A 20,855-nucleotide genomic window follows, 5' to 3' on the forward strand; every position below is an offset into this window, starting at 1 on the left:
CAAGGATGCCTAAAAAAACTTGTGAGATCTTGCACAAGAAAAAAATATTAATGTAACAATATTTTAAAACTGCTGTCAGAGTAGCACTTATTGTCAGTCTGGCCAGTCTGGCTGATAAGCTTTGTAAATCTGAACAGCATAGTAAACATCTGTGAAGAAATGTGGTTGTTTGACTTTAGTTCATGCAGAAGACCAAACTTGGGTGTCTATTTCAGATTTGAAGTGGATGTGTTGATTTAAATCATGTCAGCTCATACTCTTCGCCTTTGGAAGCTTCCTGCATCATCTTGTCCAGTGTGCCATTTGTGCACATTTTGACTTGCTAGTTCATGTTTTCAGTACTAATTCATGGGACACAATTTGCAGCTAAAACTTCAGAGGCTTAAGAACATTTTACGGGAACAGGAAAAATGAAGATTAAATTCAATTTCTAATGAAGTACCCGAGTTCATTTACCACGCAGGACCTAAGTATCTTCAGAACTAGGATGACGTGAAATGGCTTACTTTGTACACCTAGCAACCCTTAAGCTTTGGTTGTATTAATCATACTCAGTTCCTAGTGGTGATTTACATCTGTTTTCATTATGTTTGATAGTAGACATTGTATGTATCAATCTGTCTTTTTTCAACCTTAAAGCACAGACTTCAGGAATGTTCTCGAACCAGCTGACACTTTATCAGTTATGTGAAATACTCATTATATTGCCCTTTGACCTCCATGTTTTAGGAGTGACGCAGAGCAAATATTGATTTATAGAATTTTTATTGGTCTGTTTCAGATTTTGCAAGAACGAGGTTCCAGGATGTGAAGACAGTATTGAACGGTGACACTTTTTTCTTTTATTCCAAGACGCAGTGAATTGTCACACTGAAGAGGCTCGGCTGTACAAGAAAAAAATCTGATTTAGACAATTTTCTGTTGATCTGGGTTCAACCATTTTTGCCTCTAAGCTGGTGTCAACTGGCTGAAAGTGTTGCAAGATTATGTAATGAGAATAGATGGTGTGGGAGTGTGTTAAGCTTTGGTTGTAGTGCATGGTTGTACTCCCTTGTGGGCTGACTGACACTGGTCATTGGTCATTTGAAAAGAAATGACCGTGCACTCATATTTTCCTCCGAGACATGTAGCACTTAATATCTGGTGCTGGATGACCCAATGTTGATCAGTTCAGAGACATTTTCCTACTAATCATTGTAAACATTTAAAGGACAATGTAATTGGTGCTACACAGACACACACACACACATTGCAGCCTACAAATGCAAATATTTGGGCCTACGTTGTTTTCAGAACCAGTGGCAGCCCCAGCTGACTGTGTTATACTGCACATTCCTTATGTCTCTGTGACATGCTCTATTATGTAATAACAGCCTAGGAGATCAACTGAAACTAGCACGTAAAAAGTTACACAACAGACAAAAGGTTTCTCTAAAGGAAGGGTGTATATATTGACTGGATTTATAGCATATTTTAATACCCAAAGGGAAGACTAAGCTCAGAGAAAATGGCCTTCGTCTGAGTTATTCTCGAAGTTCCTTCTGTTGAAACAGTCTTCTCCTGCAAAAGTTATGCTCCAGTCTTAGCCAGATGTTTGGAAGGGGAATCAAAATTCACTTAAAATGAACAATTGAACATTCTGTTTCTTTTGAGATGCTTGTACTCACATGTGTGTTTGTGTTTTTATAAAATGCCTATAAGCGTTGACCTCTGTGGATTATGGTAGAGATTTCTCAAGAGCTGAAGGTTGCACAGAAATACGGCTGGCTAGTCCTAGATCCCCGTCTCTGTGACTAGGATTAAAATCAACCTTGTGTGAACACAAGCTCATCCAATTGCAAAACTTAATTGCTTCAAACCTTCAGGATACCTGTAATCAATCTTTCTCTTTCTGTACTGTTCCATCTATGCAGTTAAAGAACACTGTTTGAAAACATCTGGTGCAGCTGCATTAGTTTGTCCTTGATGAAGGCTAATACAGGAGACTGGAGCTTTTTAATACACTATGTTTTGAGCAAAATCTTTAGCAGATCTTTAAAACACTTAATGAAATTGACTATCAAACTTCATTGACTTAGGAAAGCAGTGGAAGGGAGTTGCGAAAGGCTACGAGTTTGTTTTGAATTCTAAAGACATTACAGTTTTCATTCTCAGTAACTTCAGAATTTCTGGTTATACTCTAGGTAAAAAGCCTGATTTTTCAAACACCCAGGGTCTACTCTTTTTATTTTTAAGGACTTATTATACATCGATAAAAGTTTGGCAGAAACAATTTGTAAAAACCATTTCTACTAAGCAGGTTCAGCAATGGGCTAAATGTTTTGTCCATGTGTCTAATGCTTGAAAGGGTTTGTAATGCATTTTGCAACTTGGATGTGGTCTGCACGAGGAAGCTGCTGGCCCCTCCACAACAACAAATAAAACGTTTGTCATTTTTTTAAGATGTTAAAACGGAATCGAATTTACTAAAAATGTAATTGTGTAGGGGGAAATGTTTATACTTTTATACTTTTTTAGGCACCCATATTTTATCAGCTTAAATTTAGCACCCAAATTTCCCCTAAATAGTAACAGATTATCTTGTGTATCTGGAAATAAGCGTAACAGTTGTCTGTGTTAACTGCATGTTAAAAGGTTTCCTCTGCTGCAGTAGTCACTGTGTTTCTGAACAGCATGACTCCACCACATTTCCTGAGCTCCCCAGCTCATGGAATTGCAGCCAACGATGTTTCTTCTTGTTTTCTTGCTGTGCTCTCAGAGTAATTTGGCATTGGCCTAAGTGGATTTTAATGCCTAAAGTATCAGTTGTACAATGATGCTTCTCAATCAGCATTTCTGTTGTCTCTCTTGTTTAACCCCAGAAAAGACAGAATATTTTGTTTCATAAAGTGAAATTCTCCAGACTGGCAGCAGCAAAGCATGAGTAACAAACTGAGCAAACTGAACAAATTTAGAATGTGTAAGAGTGTGCTTTTCTAAGTAGGTTTTTTTTTTTTTCCACTGGAGTATTTTCCATTTAAAAACACGCTTTTATGGTGAGATTACCTGCAATCTAGTTTACATGTATCCCTGTTGTAGCAAATTTGGGAAAATGAGTGATTAATCATTTTGCACTTGTTTCCAATACCTCACAAAGATTTTTAAGAAAAACAAATAGGCAGGTACCTTGTAAATTATTTGAAATACGCTGTTGTTTGAGTCCACCTGAACTACCTACCTTCCTGTTCTTGCGAATGCCGTTATTGCTTTAATCAGATGGATGGAAGTGCTACCGTGTGCCGTTTTCAAGGCATTAAGAATTGATCCCTAAGTAAGTTTGGATTCTTTTTATTTGACTCTTGTAATTTCAAATAAAAATAGCTACAGTAACAAGGGAGTTGCATTAAAGTCCAGTTTGCATCATGAGGTTTTGCAAACTTTGCTTGGTCTCTTGAGATCTTGCAGGCTGAGATAATGTACCAAGATAGTGTAAACCGGAGTCCTTTGTCCCTTTTTTGGCATCTGTCTTTACCTCAAGAGAACTGCCTGTGACTGTGCAGAGCGAGTGGGTTCACTGGGGCCTGTAGTTGAAGAGCTGTGCTGCAAAAGCCTTTGGCATGGATGTGGATTTGCACAGCTGCTCCGTTCTTAAAACAGTGTTCCAGGTTAGAATTTCAGATCCTGAGCCCAAAGAGATCTTGGCAGATGGAAATAAAGCAGGAAGGGGGAGATCGCAAAACATAGCAGTTAATCAAGGGGACCTCTCATGAAAATGTAAATTCTATGACAGATTTAACTTTCTACCCTTTTGCTATATGAATATTCAGTGAAGTTGTTTGGCGTGTTGTCCATGGAACAGGATGTTACTGCAGCAGGTGATTAGTGGATTTTCAGGTAAATTCTTTAATGGCTTTTGCATGACAAACTTCTTGCAAAACTTGTTTAAAAACGGAGAAGTTCAAATTGACTAGAGCAACTTCTTCCTTTGAGTTAGGAAACAGTGTAGTGTTGGCCTTAAGCTTTGTCAGAGGCTAATTTTCTGTATCAGAGGTGACATTTTTATATTAAATGCTTTTGACTTGTTCAGGTGGCAGTTAAATTGGAGTTTATCTGCAATGAACAAGTCATTCTGAGGCCTCTAAGATGTGAAATGAAAGACAAAAGGCTACCTGGAATTTTCTCCCATTAACTGTGGAGTCTCCATGGATTATGGCCAAGAACAGTTTGTTATCCCACAATAATTTGTGTGTCAAAGGCCTGATTGTATTTAGAAGCTTTATATTGATTCTCTACTAAACTTTCAGTCTCCAGAATCATATCCTCAGCATATTTGGAAAATGTACTGTGTTTTTTTTTCAAACTCAGACAGGTTTCTTGTAATGATAAAAGTTCCTTCCAGCTTTCATTTTAGCATTAGTAAAAGATATTTCTTAAGAAATTGAGCTTGATGTATCCATCCGACTTCTTTTGTCTTCAGATTTTCTTCAGACAGTAGCTGTGTAGCTCCATTTCTAGCGATGCGAATGCGCAGTTTGATTGATTAGGAACAGAACTGTTTCCTGAAGACACCAAAGCTGAATCAATCTCCTCTTTCTCTGAGAATTGTTTTTCTTTCAGGAGGAAAAAGAGAACTCGTAGCAGGTTAAACAAAAGATTTGTTTGCGGACATGCTTGGGGAACGGGGCTGTTGAGTAGGATGATGGTGTTTCCAGAAAACTGCTGCTCAGAACAGAACGTTGTATTCTGTGAGCATCTGTTGAGAGCTGTCGGTCTCTTTGAGCAATAGGAAGTGACCACTAGTAAATTAACACACACTCAATAGATATCAGTATTTTTATTAGTATTACAAAAATGAATTTGGGATGCAAAAATGCAATAGTATCTAATTGAATGAAATGACCTAGAAGCTAGATTGTAATATGTATTGTCTAGTCACTCAGGTATACTGGAGTATATTCCTTGAGAAGTACTGAGAAAAAAAGTGACTATTGGGCTTTTCATGGAGATCAAAGTCAAATGAAAGAGTCTGGAGATGAGGCCTGGGATTTTGTTCACTTGAGATCTGATAAAATCAGAAAGTGCCATTCTCCTGGTTTATTCTCTTTCTCACCACATCAGAAGCTTCTTTCAAGTTTTTCAAATTAACTTCTTCAATCAGCTCCAAAAGGTGGGGCCCTTATAAACATACAAGATTTTATTATTAACAGTACCCGTTAGCTTAGGGCAGTAGGATTAAAGCTTCCAGTGGTCATTGGAGAAGTGTCTTTTCTGACACAACAATTTTGAAATACATACAGTCTGAGGATGCTGCCTGGTACTTCATTGTAGTTTCGACTGCAGTTATGTCCAGCTTTAAGGACAGTCTCAGTATCTTACCTGGATTTGTGTGTCGAATTGTTGATTCTTAAAATGGTATCAATATTCAGGTGTTGGGATTTTGTTTGTTTTTTAGGGGTTTTTAAGTGGAAGGCTCTCTGAGCTCAGTGTCATATAACTTTTCTTTCTTTTGGCTCACAACAATCAGGAGCTGTCTTTAAAGGCTTCTTAGGGAACTGAGGTTTTAAAGGGCTAAATAGACCTTATTGTTCAGTTTGCCTAAATGAGTGTCAGACAGAAGGAACTCTTTCCATTTTCACTGCAGAAATGCTAAGGGCTAAGATCCTTTCCAGGGCTAATTTGAAATTCTGGAGACATGTAACACTGAAGAAGCAGCTCGTCTGTTTTTCTTTCAACTCACAGACTCTCAAACAATTTTTACGAATGGCTGAACCAATTGCAGAAACGAGTGTTCATATATGGCTTGGGATTTCAGTATCCAGCTTGGTGAGGAATGCACTAGAGAAGACAGTGTATTTCCCACCACTTTATTATTGCCTGTGCTGAAATCTAAAATCTTTTCTGAACAGCACTGGCAATAGAGAGACTTTGAGGAAGATTCTGACGCAAGAAATTGTCGCTGGATATTTCATTGCAATTTGGCTGTCCTTCACTTTAGCAAGGTCTGTCAAGGCATAAACTCCTCGGAAGTTCAGTGAATAGACACTGCTGCAAACAGCTTTCTGGGCCCATCAAGGGCTTCTCTTTGGGATGTTGTGGGTTAATAACTCCTCTAACGAGAGAGTTTTTAAACAGTTCTTTTGCTGCTTTGGGGGTGTATGGAAGGGGAGGAGGTTCTGTGGCAGTGCTCTCCTTAGAAAGCTAAGCCTAAATTTTGATCTGACTTAGCACCTGTTGAGACTTCCAGGCCTGGTCATCTGAAATGTAAGAGTTAATGTATTTATGTACATGATTCCTGCTCTTTTTGAAGATTTTTTTCCAGAAGCTTATGCACAACTTTACTCAAACTTAACTTGGCTCATGCACTTGCCAGGACGAGACAAGTGCCACGGCACGGTAAGACAGACGTTGCCAACCTGTTTACCTGGAACTTAAACAAGATGACCAAACCGAAGGAGTATCAAATGGCAACTATCTCCACCTGCTCCTGTCCTGAGCCTCGTCCGAGCCTGGCTGCGAAAGATCTAATTTCTGTGGACTCTGTAGGCCCACCTACCCAATTCAACAGGTGTTTGTTCCTTTTCCCCCAAATCGCTGGTCTCAAAATTAGTTGTGCATCAGCTTTTTGTGTTAATATCCAAGTGGCCACACTTGCAACATGTTATTTCCTGGATAGTGGATTAGCAATAACACTTTATTTTGTGCCAATTCATTATCTCTGAAGTGTTCTTACTGCAGCAAAGTTTGAGTTTTGATCTAGTTTTAATGCTTTTGCATTAGTCAAAACTCAGCACAGACAAGAAACTGAATCCATGGAATTTCCCTGGATGAAAATCTGCTAGGGCTTCCCAGATCATTTGAAGATGGTTACAGGTAACCGTCCTTTTTAAAACAAATATACAATTAAAAGTGTGTGGGTATTTTTTTAACCTCCTTTTCATAACACTAGCGTATTGTAAACTGCATGAAATAAACCTGTTTTTTTCCCTTTTAAAGTCTGATGTCTTAAATCTTTCTTTTCTAAATCTGTTAATGTTGACATTAACAGTGTAATATCACTGATATTCCTAGTTTAGCACTTCAGACATAAAACGGAGTTGCATTTTGGGCAGTGATTCAAAGCAGTAATACTCCTTCCTTTATAAAGGAGATGTACCCTTTTCTGCTACCCCAAAAACTTCTGTCACGAAGACATCATGTTTATTCAGATATGGGCAATGACAGTATTTTGTGTTTACTATGGCTGTTGCTGATCATTATAGTAGGAAGTACTCCCCTCTGTTATGGATATATAATCACACAAAATAACATGTACCAAGTTTTAACTAATCACTATGCATACATTTCGTACAACTCGCAGATCATACTGCTTAACATCACAGACTTATTTTCGAATCCAATACTAGAGAGAGTGCAGAGGAGGCGACGAAGCTGGTGAGGGGCCTGGAGCACAAGTTTGAGCGGCCGAGGCACCTGGGGGTTCAGCTGGAAAACAGGAGCTGAGGGGAGACCTTCTGATCTCTGAACTGCCTGAAAGGAGCTTGGAGCCAGGGGGGTCGGGCTCTGGTCCCAAGTAGCAAGTGATAGGACAAGAGGCCTCAAGTTGCACCAGGGGAGGTTTAGATTGGATATTAGCAAAAAAAAATTCTTCCCGCAAAGGGTTGTCAGGCATTGGAACAAGATGCCCAGGGCAGTGGTGGAGTTGCCATCCCTGGAGGCGTTTAGATGAGGTTGTTAGGGTTATGGTTTAGTGCTAGAGTTAGGTTATGGTTGGACTCGATCATCCTGAGGGTCTCTTCCAACCAAAGAATTCTATGATTCTATGATTGATTGATGAGGAACCAGGGACTCGTGTCCTGGTGCACCCAGCCCAGCAGGGCCAGCCGGGCAGGGAGGGGATTGTCCCGCTCTGCTCTGGGGTGGCCTCACCCGGAGCATTCACTGTGTGCAGGGCTGGGGACACAGGATAAAAGGATATAAAGCTACTGGAGAGTGTCCAGAAAAGGCCACAAAGCTGGTGAAGGGTTTGGAGGAAAAGCCGAATGAGGAGCAGCTGAAGCCCCTGGGTTTGTTCAGCCTGGAGGAGGCTGAGGGCAGAGCTCAGGGGGCTGCAGCTTCAGCAGGGGAGCAGCAGGGGCAGGGCTGAGCTCTTCTCTCTGTGACAGTGACAGAACCCCAGGGAATGGCAGGAACATGTGCCAGGACATGTCAGTTGGACATGAGGAGAAGGTTCTTCACCCAGAGGTGCTGGACACTGAACAGGCTCCCCAGGGAGGTGTCACGGCCCCAACCAGACCGTGTTCAAGAAGAGACTGGACAATGTCCTCAGACACACGGTGTGACCTGTGGGGTTGTCCTGTGCAGGGACAGCAGTTGGACGCGACGATGCCGCTCGCTCCTCTCACCTCACAACATCCTGCGACTCGACGCCCGTTTGACCGCGGCCGCAGCTGCCGGCGCGGCCCCGCCCCCGCTCCCTCTGACAGGCTCTCCCGCCTGCCCATCACCTGCGAACGCCGCCAGAGGCAGCGTCCCCATCTGCCAATCAGAAGCCCGGCTGGGAGCAGTGGGGCGGGTTCAGCCAGGCTCGAGCGCGTCCCGGGACAGGCGCTAGCGCCCGTGGCGGGACCGGACTACTGAGGGCGCGGGTGACTCTCTCGGAGCCCGAGGTAAAAAAATTCACTCAGTTTGTCGACAGGGGCACGAGGAAGTGATTTGGCTTGGGAGAGCCCTGCTGGGATCCTGCCCTGCGCTCCGCGCTCTGGCATTGTTTTCGCCACCTCTGGGTCCTGTGTTGCGGGGATGCGTAAAGCGTGGCGGACGGATCGCGGTTGAGGTCCTTCTGCGCCGGCGCAGCGGCACGGACGGGTCGGGCGGAGGGACACACGGCGCGGCCGAGCTCCGCACCGAGGGAAGAGGGAGGGAAACTCCAGAGACAAAGGGGGGGAGCCAAGTCGGGAACATCCGGGTCATTCGCTGCCGCTTCAATCCGGGACACGCGCGGGTGCTGCGGCCGATCACGGTGAGGCCTGGCCGGGCGAGGGGCCGGGGCGGCGGGGCCTGGCGCGGCGCGCAGGCGGCCCCGGGCCCCGGGACAGGGGGGTTGGGGCTGGCGCTCGCCGCCTGTGGCGCGAAAGGACGGGCAGCGGCGGGGCACGCGGGCCTGGCGGCTCCCGCGGCGGCCGCACGGCTGGGCCCGCGGCATCGCTGCCCGGACGAGGGGGGGCTCTGCGCCTCCCGCCGCCCCCCGGGGGGCTCGGGTGCCCGGGCCGGGCGCACCGCGGAGGTCCGGGGACCGCCGGGCCTGCGCGCAGCGGTCCTGGCCGCGACGGTTACGGACCCGGAGGCGGCGGGTGCCGGGGCGCCCTGTGCGGGCCTCGGACGCGGCCCCTGCGGCCGCTGCGCCGGGCGGGCACCGAGACCCGCGGCCGCGCGGCGCCTTTTGTTTCCTCCCGGCGCCGCCAGCCGGTGCCGCCTCTGGAGCGTTTGTGGTGCCGCGGGCTGGAGGAGGCTCTGTGTCCCAGCCCAGAGCTGTGTGCTCGGCTTAAACCTCAGCCGCTGGCGCTCCCCGCTCCTCTGGAAAGTAAAGTTTGTATCATTTTGAGGCAAATTACTCATAATTGCTTCCAGTGTCAGTGTTTAACCTTTAAAGTAAAAATGTGAGGCTAGCAATCTTAACGATTTTTTAAAATATTGTAATTAATTAAGAGCTATTGAATGTTCTTGAGAGTTAAAGATGTTGTTGTATTTAGAGAGTTGTCGTGGGTCGGAACTGTGGGTGTGATTGCGGCTCCTGTGGCACGGGAATGCTTCTTTGCAAGACTTGTTTTTATATCTGGAAGTAGGGTCCCTCTTCCCCCCATCAGAGGGTGTAGATGGGTAAGATGATCTGTAACGGAACACGAGATTTGCACCTATGATGAGTGTGTTGGTTTTATGTTGTCCTTTTTTTCCAAAATAGTAGTAACAGCAGTGGAGGTAAGCTACTGAGTAAATTTGGAAGGTTCTATTAATTTTCTAATGAGTTTGTAGCAGTGAAATGGACATTGCTACCTCCTAATGCCAGGGTGTGTCTGAAGAGATTAAAACCAAACAAAACGTAAATACTGGTCTCTTAGGCTTGGTTTTTTTGTTTGTGTGGTTTTGGTGGTGTGTATCCTGTTTATGTTTTTGTTTTGTTTTTAAATTTTGACTCTTTCAGGTTGATAGACGTGTCATTTGTGAGGTATTTCAAAAGCTTACAAGAGCGAAACTTAAGGTGCAGATATTTGGGCAAACTACTGTTCCAAAGGAGAGAGAGGAAAAAAATACCCAACCAAACCATGCACATAAATTATTGAAGAAGATAAAACTAGTAGTGAGAATATCCCATCTTCAGGTTGAATACCCGCTTAGTATCTCATTCCTTCCTTCTACTCCATGATTTCTGAGACCAAAATATATATTGAGATGATCAATCCCTGTTTGTCTTATTTCAAGCTCCAGCAGAACTAAAGTTAAATTATTTTATTGAGGAGCTGCTAGAGAGTATATATTGGCAATTTGTTAATAGATTGATTTGTTTTTGAGGGGATGCTTATACAACAGGATCTTAATTTTTGAAGTGGGCTTTCAGTTGTCTTTGTCTCTAATATCTACTTGGCAGCAGTTTGTGATGAGGTTTTAGATGCTGGTCTGCCCGTGTCAGGGCAGCTGAAGCCTGTGGAGACCACATACCTGAAGCCTGTGGTCTCATACATGCTGAAATGTTGGATGTAGTCCAAGGGTGTCCAGCTCATTTTCACCCGGGGCCACATCAGCCTCATGGGTGCCTTCAAAGGGCTGAATGTAATTTTAAGACTGTATAAACGTAGGAGTAATTACAGGAGTAGTAATCCCGATGTAGTCTATCAGTGCTTAACTAAGTCAAGTGTCTCAAGATTTGAAGAGGGATTTATAGAACAAAAGAAAATCTTTAATTTGCTAGGGCACGGTATAGCGCGTAACCAGTTGAAAAGCAAGCAGGGTACAAGAGCCTAAAAACCTGGTTTTTTTCTGTGGAAAAGTTACTTGATTGGTGATGTTCTGTAGGACCTGTGTTGTTTATATGCACTCTGAGAAGCTGGCACTTTCCTTGAGGTGTGCCAGGAAATATAACTCACATATTTGAAAGCATCCTGTAATATGTTTCTTGACAGAAAAGGTAACTGAGTTATACTAAACTATCTAAGAATATTTGAATGCTTTATAAGCACAAATAATTTTCTGAAATTATTACGGGAAGGTTAGTATTATTATGGTGGGCCACCACGTACTAACAGCACACCTGAAATTCTGCCATATATTCAGTAGTTCATTTATATCTGTTATGAACGCATGGGCTCACAAAATATTTGGAATGACTCCCAGTACAATTTGGGTAAGGGAGAGTTTTTTGTTCTGACTGTATGTTTTTGGTGGCTGCACATCTGCATGTGAACAGACTGAAGTCGTGTGTAAAGTTTGTGTTGACTAAGTCCAGCAAATCTTCTGACATAACCAAGGTACAGATAAATGTGTTGGGAATATTGGGTTGGATATAGGATTTTTTGTGTGTGCATGTTTACTGAGTGTTAATGGTCCCTTTTAAAATGCTTTATCTGACATGAATTTGAAGTTGAAGTTATGGATTATGGCCATCCATGCAAAATTGACTTGGGGGGAAAAAAGCTACAAGGAGGGATTTGAAATACTAGCCGTCCTAGGAACTGCATAAAGCTCTTAATCTGGTGTTTTTGAAGACTCTTAGATAAGGTGTCTGCACTGCTAAGCCACTGTTGATATGTAAGTACTTAAATTGGAAGTATGCTGTCTTCCAATCTTTTAAAGGGTATAGCAGATGAATATATCTATGTATCTCACATGGGACAGGTCAGTGCCTTGTAAATCTTTTCAATGTGAACATCATGCTAAAGGGCGTAGCATGAATGTGTGAGATTTTTAAAACAAGGATCTTTGTGAGCTACGATTCATATGGTTATAGTAGCAGACTGTAATACTCTTACAAATAGCCTACATAGTAATAGAACAGGAATTTTGCATAATTCTTAACCAGTGTTTAAATATTTGTTTTAATAGAGCGGTAACACTCCTTTCATTAGTCCTGTGATAGTGTTTAGTGGAAGAATTGGAGTTTGTTTTGACCATGTGGCTAATGAAACCCTGAGTCTAGATACAATTTGGCAATGAAAAATAAACTCACTCTGCTGTTCTGGGAGAATCCTCCCCTGGAATTGAAAGCACCGCTCTGTTGGAACCATTGTATCTAGATCTGTTCTTGCCTCACCCGCAGTAGTGACCCACGCTCTACGTGCTGCTTCTGCAGTGTCGGTCACCACGCTTGGCTGTTCTTAAGGCAGTGAAACTGCAGAAAGATCATTTGGTTTATACTGGATTGAAAACCTGCCATGTGGAATGAGCGGGCCACTGGCTCTTCCTTAGCTTGGTTCTGTATTGCCGTCTGTTCATGCTGCTGTCTAGAAGTTATGTATAGTGTCATCGCTGCAAAACTGCATGATTTTGTTAAGTTCTACGCTTGTGTTGCTTTCATGTAGAATACTGGCTTTCAACAGGAATGTACAGTCTAAACCCAACATTTCTCATTCCTGTGTTTGCCAGAAGCAGGAGCAGTGCAGATGTTTACCGAGAGAAGCAAGCCGTACCTTTTGTGGTGTAGCAAGGAGATACGTATGTGTTTATCAGTTGCACAAGTTGAAAAGTCTGAGCACTTTTCCTGTTACTAATAGTGTTTCTGTTGTCAAGCTGCTATCAAAGTTGTTTCGAAGATGTGGTTCAGCTATAAAACACAAGGTGGGAATAGTATTTTGTAGGTCAAGTCCAGTAACTAAGAGGTTGTTGACATGGGGAAACTTGATGTTATTCCTGATGTTAACGTCTGCAAGGTGTGCAAAAATGTGTGCCTTGGCTATAGTAGTGGATATCAGAGGCCAAAATATTTCCTGAGTGAGCAGGGCTTATAAACAGATCATATCATGCATTGTTTACACTCTAAGTTCATACTAAAAGCAATTATTTTTGTTTTAGAGGGACTCTGAATATGTCTGGCATAGCTCTTAGCAGACTTGCACAGGAGAGAAAAGCCTGGAGAAAAGATCATCCATTTGTAAGTATGAGAACTGTCAGATTTCTGTCTCTGCAATTATTTTGGTGGTGTTTACCCTGACGTGGTTTTTAAAAATTATTTTAAAATCAAAAAGCTGCTTAAAGGTGTGTAGTGCAAAAAGAAATACCTCCATGTAAAGATAACGTGCCATTAAGTATTGCAAGTGCCTCTTCTGAAATCCTCACCCTTTTGCTTTTTGCCTTGTTTCAGGGATTTGTAGCAGTACCTACAAAAAATCCAGATGGCACAATGAATCTAATGAACTGGGAATGTGCTATTCCAGGAAAGAAAGGGGTAAGACTTATTCTTGTCCTAACATCTCATGCTGAAAATTAGCATAAGCTTGCTTGTGCATTACACTGACACCTGAGAGTGAACCTCAGGTGTAGCTGAACAGAAGTACTTGGATCCTGCTGCTACTTCAGAATCCAGGTGGAGTGAGCCAAGAATGATACAGGACAGAACACACCATGAGCCTTTTCAGCTCTTGGCACTGAACACCTTAAGAATAAAAGTTTTCAGACAAGTGTGTAAGAATCCTGCATTGAGCAAACTTGAGATGATCTTCTGCTTCACGCCAGGGGTATTTGTGACTTCTGTTCTTAATAAATGCTGGTTTAACCCCTAAAACTTGAAAATTAATACTACCAAAATTTTGCCTCTGCTGGTTACCTGCCTCATATTGTTCTGTCAACAAAATCACAAGACCTTTCAGTCCTGGAGAAGTGCTGTAGGACTGCTTTTTAACTTTTTGGATTTAGTGGAAAATAGTTTTGTGTTATCAACATGGCATCTCATTGCCTTCCCTTCTGTGGAATTTTCTCTTTTTGTATTACGGTGAGAAGAATAGAACTTCCTTTTTTCACCTGATTTCACTTGTGCTTCTGTGTCCTTTTCTATAAAATAATAAGGGAAGGGAAAAAAGAGACCAGAATTGCTTGTTTTTATCAGCCTGATCTGGTTCTAGGGGATAGGACAAATGCAAACTTTCATGTGGAAAGAATCATTAATGCATGAAACTACTTTGATTTTGTGCACTGCCAGTATGACATTCTGAGCAGCATCTTGTTTCTGCTTTTCAAGCATTTACTTAGCATGTAGAGATTATTCTTTAATTCATTGGATGTAGTCGTTTCTTCTGATGTTATACTATTTGTTACGTGGTGGTTTTCATTCTTTTGAGTCTTCAGCGTTTGGTGTTGGATATGGGACTTCTTTTGTTGCTTTGGCTGTTTTACTGTCTCTTGCCTACTTGCTTAAGTCCCCTTAAGATCTCATTTCTTTGGTTCTGAGAAGAAAAGAGTGTGTAGGCGAAACCTGCAGATTCTGTACCACTGCCTCAGTTTGTGCTGAACATGGCATTGCTGTTACAGTTATAACTTGGCTTACTACTTTGGTAGTTGTCCACACAGCTCAAGTTATTTCTAGTTGCTGCTTTAAGTACTAATTGAGCAGTGTAAGGAAAAACTCATCCTCCTGTGTTCTGCCAGAACAAATTATCCCTCCTAATAGCCAGATATGTATCTCATCAATATGTCACCTTTAAATACTTACATAAAATCTTCATGCGACTGCTTTAAAGTTTTGAAAGCTGTAATCTAAACTCTACCGTAACATTTTGTAGACACCATGGGAAGGAGGCTTATTTAAACTACGGATGCTTTTCAAGGATGACTACCCTTCTTCACCCCCAAAATGTAAGTAAAATAACTAAAACCCCAGGTTTATTAGAACAACGATAAACTAGTCCATGAGGTTCTATGAATTATTATTACTTTCTTACAGATCTTTTTTAAAAGGAAAGTTGCTTTTTCCTTTTTTCCCCACCCAGCACTTTGCATTTAAAAAGTTGTGATGAAATAAGTGCTCAGTATAACAAAATTGGGAGAGGAGAGGTACATTAGTGTGCAGGTTTCCTCAAAGTTGGACAAAAACACCACTTGAAGCGTTCACTACTTGACCAGTGCACTTTGGAAACGAATAGCTAGGCATGGTTAGACCAAATCCCTGTGCATGTTCTTACTGTTCAGTTGGTCTTTTAAGCCAAGAATTCAGCAGGCAAGAACTTAGACAAAATAATGATTTAAAGGTTCTGTCAACTTTAACCTTTTAATGGACTTGCTCTAAAACATGGCACTGTTCCCTTCCTGATACTATGTACAGCAGATATCTTCAGTTACCTTGTTTCCTTGTGAAGTTTTTGAATATTCCTTATCCCATCTGAAACTTAACTACTTTAGAAACCTGAAAATATCTATTGTCTTGCCTGGTTTCTTCGTTCTTGAATTGGCTACCATCACAAACCAATGACAGTGATTACAAGTGGCTCTTCTGACAGTGGTTAATTTCTCATTTCAATTTAGTGTTTCAGCTGGGTTGTCTTGGCTACTCCTTTTGTTTGTTACCAACTAACTGCATGTAACACAAGGGGAAACATCTTTTAACTAAACATGAATATCTTGAGAAATGCCAACTAGCACATCTTGCAAGTGTTGAATGAACTGTCCTGCCTTAAAATGAGTATTATGTGACTAGTAAGACTTTTTACTAATGCAACTTTTGAGTTCCTACTGAATTTCATTGAGCAGCTCATAAGCAAGACTTACTTGTGAAAGAAAACTGTGCTAACATAGATATTTCATATATTGTTAAACAAGGGTTCATTACATTACTCGAGATGGTGGCTGTTGCATTTAAGTGCTGTAAAGGTTAAAGAAACGCCAGCATACAGATTGAGTGGCAGCAGAGCTGCACAATCCCACTCCTTCAGTCACTCTTACAACTTAAACTTGGTTCCTCTTGTTCAGTGCATCTTGATTATACACAAAGGAAAACTGAAACTGGAAAAAATGCTAGAAACCTAGTCTTCTTTGTGTGGAACTTTCTGGATTTTAACGTGAGAAGAGATGATTGAGGGGCAATATCTTTACAGCCTCACATGCTGCTATATAAATGAAAGACAGGATTGGTTTAAAAATGTCTTTCTCACAAAGCTGCTACAAATTATTTTGTCCATTTCTGTTCCTAAACCAAAAGATTACTGGTCACAGTGATAATGTTACATTTCCTGGATTGATACCAGAGCTGTGATGGAGTTCCTGCTTTAGGTGAAGGCTGAGCCAAGAAGAAAACTGGTATTAATAGCTCCTGAAAGCTGTGTGGGGTTTTGTGGGGGTGGTGGGAGTGTCTTTGGCCAGGTTTGTACTTTGTCTAAACCAACTCTCTGATCTTAATCGTAGTGCTACGTGCAAGTAATTTTATTTTCTTCGTCAGGTAAATTTGAACCACCATTATTCCACCCAAACGTGTATCCTTCAGGCACAGTGTGTCTCTCCATCTTAGAGGAGGATAAGGACTGGAGGCCAGCAATCACAATTAAACAGGTCATTAATTGTGCTTAAACATATTCTTAGCCCTTTTATTTGCTTTGCTTGCTTATCTGATGTGTATGTAAGATGTTCACTCTGTGTTTCAGCAGTTGGTTTCTAAGGCTTTTTTAACTGAATGTCTCTTGGTAATATCCCTGCCAATGTTATTTCTATTCCTTCTTCCACAGATCTTGTTAGGAATACAAGAACTTCTAAATGAACCAAATATTCAAGACCCAGCTCAAGCAGAGGCTTACACAATTTACTGGTAAGTGTGTATTAGCTTGAAAGCTGTCATATTGTCTACAGCTGTCTGTTACTTATACTATAACATGCAAATGTTTTAGGGGTGATCAGGGGAAATATTTTAGCTTCATGGCTGTGTCCTGTGGAGATGCCAAGCTCTAGCTTGTGCCAAACTAGAACAAAACAGTAACTTCACGATTCATAAGCTAGTGGAGCTTTTAATAGCATTGCAACAGCAGTAAAGCATTAAGAGTCCTGGTTTCAGCCCACCAGAGAATCCTTGTCCCTAAAGGCTGAGTGATGAGGCAGTGATTTCATGGACCAGTGACAGAGGAGACTGAGTTGGGTGACAAGTCCCATTCATCAGTACAGGGGTAACTTCTAACTTATAGGTGCCTGACTGCTCTAGGAAACTTGCAGCATTTTGTGAAAACTATATCTTCCAAAAGAATAGATTAAGAAGTAAAGAAAACTTGTAGCTTTAGCAGAATAAAGTTGTGAAGTTTGCATTGCTTAGGAAAGGTGACAATTTGAGAGCTAAGAAGGATTTTTTTTTTTAAATTTTGTTTGTTTGTTTTTTGGCTTAATCTTCAAGTTTTCCCACCATTAAAAATATTTGGCTGATCTATAATCTTTAGGGGAGCAAAACACTTTAAACAAATGCTTGCTTTTGGCACTGACAGCTACTGAAATAATGACCAAGATGGAAATGTGGAATTACCTTTCTGAACAGCAGAGCAAGTCTCCAGGAGAGTGCCAGTTTTGAAAAATGGCACTTTATGAGACTTCACATGCAAGCTACATAAAAAATATCTGTTATAGGATGGGTGAAGCAAACATAGGGATGGGTAGCGCATCTTGGATTTAAATAACATTGCACGAGGCCTTTAATTTTCAAGTATCTGCTGAAGACTTGATGGGACTGAGTGCATATGGAGGACAATCAGGCAGCCACAGTTGTAGGCAGCACCTTTGGGAGCCACTGATGATGGGGCACAATCCCCCTACTTTCTTTTTTAAAGCCACTCTTGAGGGAATATGGGGCAGGAATAATATACTTTTGTACATGTATAAATAGTCTGTGTGGGTTTTTTTAATCACATCCCACACGCATGTATGTACAAAAGTAGTCTTTGCTGGTCTTGTTTCTGCTTTATTGTAAGTGCTTCTAGAAAAAAACTACCGAGAATAAACCATTACATGTTTTTTGTTACTTCAAATATATATAGTCTCCCATTTATATTCCTCATGTCTTTTGGACATGCATAGTATTTCAGATGGGTTACTAGATTTCTGCGGTCTGGGGGAGTGTTGTCTCTTGCTACTGAGTGAGTGGAAGCAGCAGCTCCGCAGAGCAGCATTGTGTGTGCATCTGTAATTTGGCAGCGTTGATAAGTAGTGGGGAAGACAGTGTTGTTTAAATAGATGTCTTATAGGCAAGTTGTTAAACTTCAAGAATAAACTTTGTGTTGCAATTAGAATACTTGTTCTCATTCTCAGGATGGCTTTGGTGCTGTAACTCCAGCACTCTCACGTGCTGACCTGCTGAGGCGGGTGGTGTCATGTGTGCGGACTGAACAGCCAGGTTGTGTTCTCGTGTGACAAGGCAATATAACCTTATTTGTTTATGAGAAGAGACTAGAGTATTTTCAGTCTGTTTGCTGGTAATTGTTCATTGGATGTGACCCAAATTGGCTTCATTTCTTCTTCCTCCCAAACCGTCAACTTCTGATGATATAATTTGCTGCCTTTTTTTGTTTTACTGCAGCAAGCCTTCATAGCTGAAAGTAAGTTTACTGCAAAGCTGTCTGCAAAATCTAGTCACTGTAAACTACCTTTGGCACATGGGTAATGGTAACAAAGCTTTGTTTAGCTCCTGACTGACACTTCTGACAGCTAATACAAAATATGGTGTTGAATGTAAATGGATGCTCTACTAAGCTACTACCATCCTTTGTTGGCCCAAGAAAGGAGAACAAAGAACTTGCCCTTCTGTGTGTTGAATCTGAGGCTTCATGACTAGTCATAGCTCCTTGAAGTAGTACTTGCTTGTTATTCAATCTGTAGCAAGTGTACTGGACTCTGGGCACTATAGTGTCTTTTTTTCAAGACATTGAGCTAGCTTTTTTCAGCTGAAGCGTAGGATAAACCTGTCACTGAGAGTCAGGGTCTGCAGGGATAAAGGCTGAAACTACCACACCATTATCACTTGCCTGTTTCTGAGAGAGTGCCTCTCCTCTCCTCTCTCCCCAAAGCAGTAAAGATAATACTTCAAAGTTGAATGAAGTCCAACAACTGCTAGTGAACCACTCTCATAACCACTTTGTGCTGTCAGGATACAGGAATTTATTGTTAATGACCTCAGGTCTTAATGTGGGGAGTGGAAAACGTATGTTCAGATGAAAAAGATGGCGTGCATGTAAAGTACAGCTGGCCTTGAGACCTCTTACAGACACTGGTATGGTATGAAGTCAGACAGAATCATCTGACAACAGATATGTTTGGGAAGTAACTGGTTAAACAGTACCTTACTTCCCTCCACAGGAGATTATCAGAGCAATGGTCCAAAAGAGCCTTTAATATATTGTAGTGTTCAGCAGATTCCTATCCAATGGTTTTGTCTTCAGCAATGACTTAGTTTCATATTGAAGAGAAAGAGAAGAACAATAGGATGTGGCCTCTGGTTTCTCAGACTGTAATTACCCTTTCTCTCTCTCTTCTATTCAGCCAAAACAGAGTGGAATATGAAAAGAGGGTTCGAGCACAAGCCAAGAAGTTTGCACCATCATAAGCATCTGTCATGCAGCATCTTAAAAAGGAAGGGATTGGTTTGGCAAGAACTTGTTTACAAAACTTTTGCAAAATCTAATGTTGCTGTGTACAATTAATATCCACTTAGGGGAGGGGGTTGTATGTGTGCCATTTTCCATATTCGCCACTTGTATACAGTTCTAAATTTGCTGAATTGCCCCCAGTTTTTTCATACAGGGTCTCTTCCTTCAGTCTTTTGTATTTTTGATTGTTATGTAAAACTTGCTTTTATTTTAATATTGATGTCAGTATTTCAACTGCTGTAAAATTATAAACTTTTATACTTCTATAAATTCACTAGTATCTCTAGTTACTTTGCTATTTGATGCAGGCATGCTTTAAAATGTTAGAACTATATTTAGCCTTTAGCTGGCTGTATGAAAAAAATCATGCCCTCCACCCCCTTCCCTCCCTGAATTTGTTTTTCTATCTTTCAGAAACTAGGTTGTTATTGCTTAAGAGCCTCTGAGATCCAAAGTCAGCCAGCATCCTTATTCTGCATCACTTCCTTTGTGTTTATATGGCGTTCTGTCTGTGTTGCTGTTTAGAGTAAATAAACTGTTTATATAAAGGGCTTTGTTTCACTTATCTTCATTAAAATTATTTTAAAAGGCTGCCATTTAAATGGCTCTGAACACAATTCAGTCCAAGTCCTATTTTTAAGGCCTGTGATGCTGCACTTTTGCTTACATGTTGCCTTCGTTTGTTTTCCCCGCCCTCCACCCCCAATGTGAACACATCCCTTCTTGGGACCCGAGTGGCAGTTGCAACAACTCGGCTTTGAATTCTGAGCAGCTACAGAGCAGCTGCTTACGATACATAATGGGATCAACATAATGGTGTGACCACACACATAAAATAACCCAGCGTTAGACTCTATGATAGAAGCTGTCAGAGAAAGGCAAGGGGACCTACAGCAACTGCAGATTCTAAGTGGTACCTGTCTTTCAGAAATACTTGTGTGCCTTCTTCCATATGTCAATGTATATAGCTTTTAGGAAAAGGACGTGCTCTATGCAATTAGTTTCCTTCTGTAAAGGAAAGTAGTTAAATTATGTAAATTATTTTAATGTATGTCAAGCTGATATGCCCTCTATTAAACTTTCACTGCTTTTTTAATGGTATTTTTTTAGTCAAAATCATTCTGCAAAATAAGTGTGGAAAGCCTTGTTCCATCTGGGCTGTAGCTTCTTCAGTGCTTGTTGCTCAATGGCTACTGCTAGGGACTTAAGTTATTTTAAGTATGACACAGCTCTCTTCTCAGATTTGTCCCGCTTGTCTGCGTTTGATCATGAGCTTTATAACATAAAAGC

General features: G+C 41.5%; 2 protein-coding genes across 5 annotated transcripts in view; both read left to right on the forward strand.

Annotated features, from left to right (window-relative positions):
* PDPK1 (3-phosphoinositide dependent protein kinase 1) overlaps positions 1–6,911 on the forward strand; it is a 59,389-nt gene extending 52,478 nt beyond the window's left edge. For both annotated transcript variants that reach the window (XM_080353648.1, XM_080353647.1), the window contains one exon: positions 782–6,911. In XM_080353648.1, the coding sequence (XP_080209774.1) occupies positions 782–811 (30 nt within the window). In that variant the 3' untranslated portion in view covers positions 812–6,911. The remainder of the gene's footprint in view (positions 1–781) is intronic.
* A 1,627-nt stretch (positions 6,912–8,538) lies between these two features.
* UBE2I (ubiquitin conjugating enzyme E2 I) lies at positions 8,539–20,115 on the forward strand. 3 transcript variants are annotated; one of them, XM_080353833.1, is made up of 8 exons: positions 8,923–8,998; positions 10,178–10,234; positions 13,039–13,117; positions 13,328–13,411; positions 14,742–14,814; positions 16,391–16,500; positions 16,674–16,753; positions 19,459–20,115. In XM_080353833.1, the coding sequence occupies exons 3-8, from the start codon at positions 13,052–13,054 to the stop codon at positions 19,520–19,522; spliced, it is 477 nt and encodes a 158-aa protein (XP_080209959.1). In that variant the 5' UTR covers positions 8,923–8,998; positions 10,178–10,234; positions 13,039–13,051; the 3' UTR covers positions 19,523–20,115. The 3 variants fall into 3 exon arrangements, with proteins under 3 accessions (XP_080209958.1, XP_080209957.1, XP_080209959.1); XM_080353832.1 differs by lacking the exons at positions 8,923–8,998; positions 10,178–10,234 and adding an exon at positions 8,539–8,645; XM_080353831.1 differs by lacking the exon at positions 10,178–10,234 and having other exon boundaries at positions 8,868–8,998.
* Positions 20,116–20,855: the final 740 nt, after the last annotated feature.

Source organism: Nesoenas mayeri (assembly GCF_963082525.1).
Source record: "Nesoenas mayeri genome assembly, chromosome: 15".
Classification (NCBI taxonomy): Eukaryota; Metazoa; Chordata; class Aves; order Columbiformes; family Columbidae; genus Nesoenas; species Nesoenas mayeri.

Coding starts and splice junctions, on each gene's coding strand:
- UBE2I (XM_080353832.1), top strand. CDS start 13,052: ATGTCTGGCATAGCTCTTAGCAGACTTGCACAGGAGAGAAAAGCCTGG. Junction 13,118..13,327: donor GGAGAAAAGATCATCCATTT/GTAAGTATGAGA, acceptor GCCTTGTTTCAG/GGATTTGTAGCAGTACCTAC. Junction 16,754..19,458: donor GAGGCTTACACAATTTACTG/GTAAGTGTGTAT, acceptor TCTTCTATTCAG/CCAAAACAGAGTGGAATATG.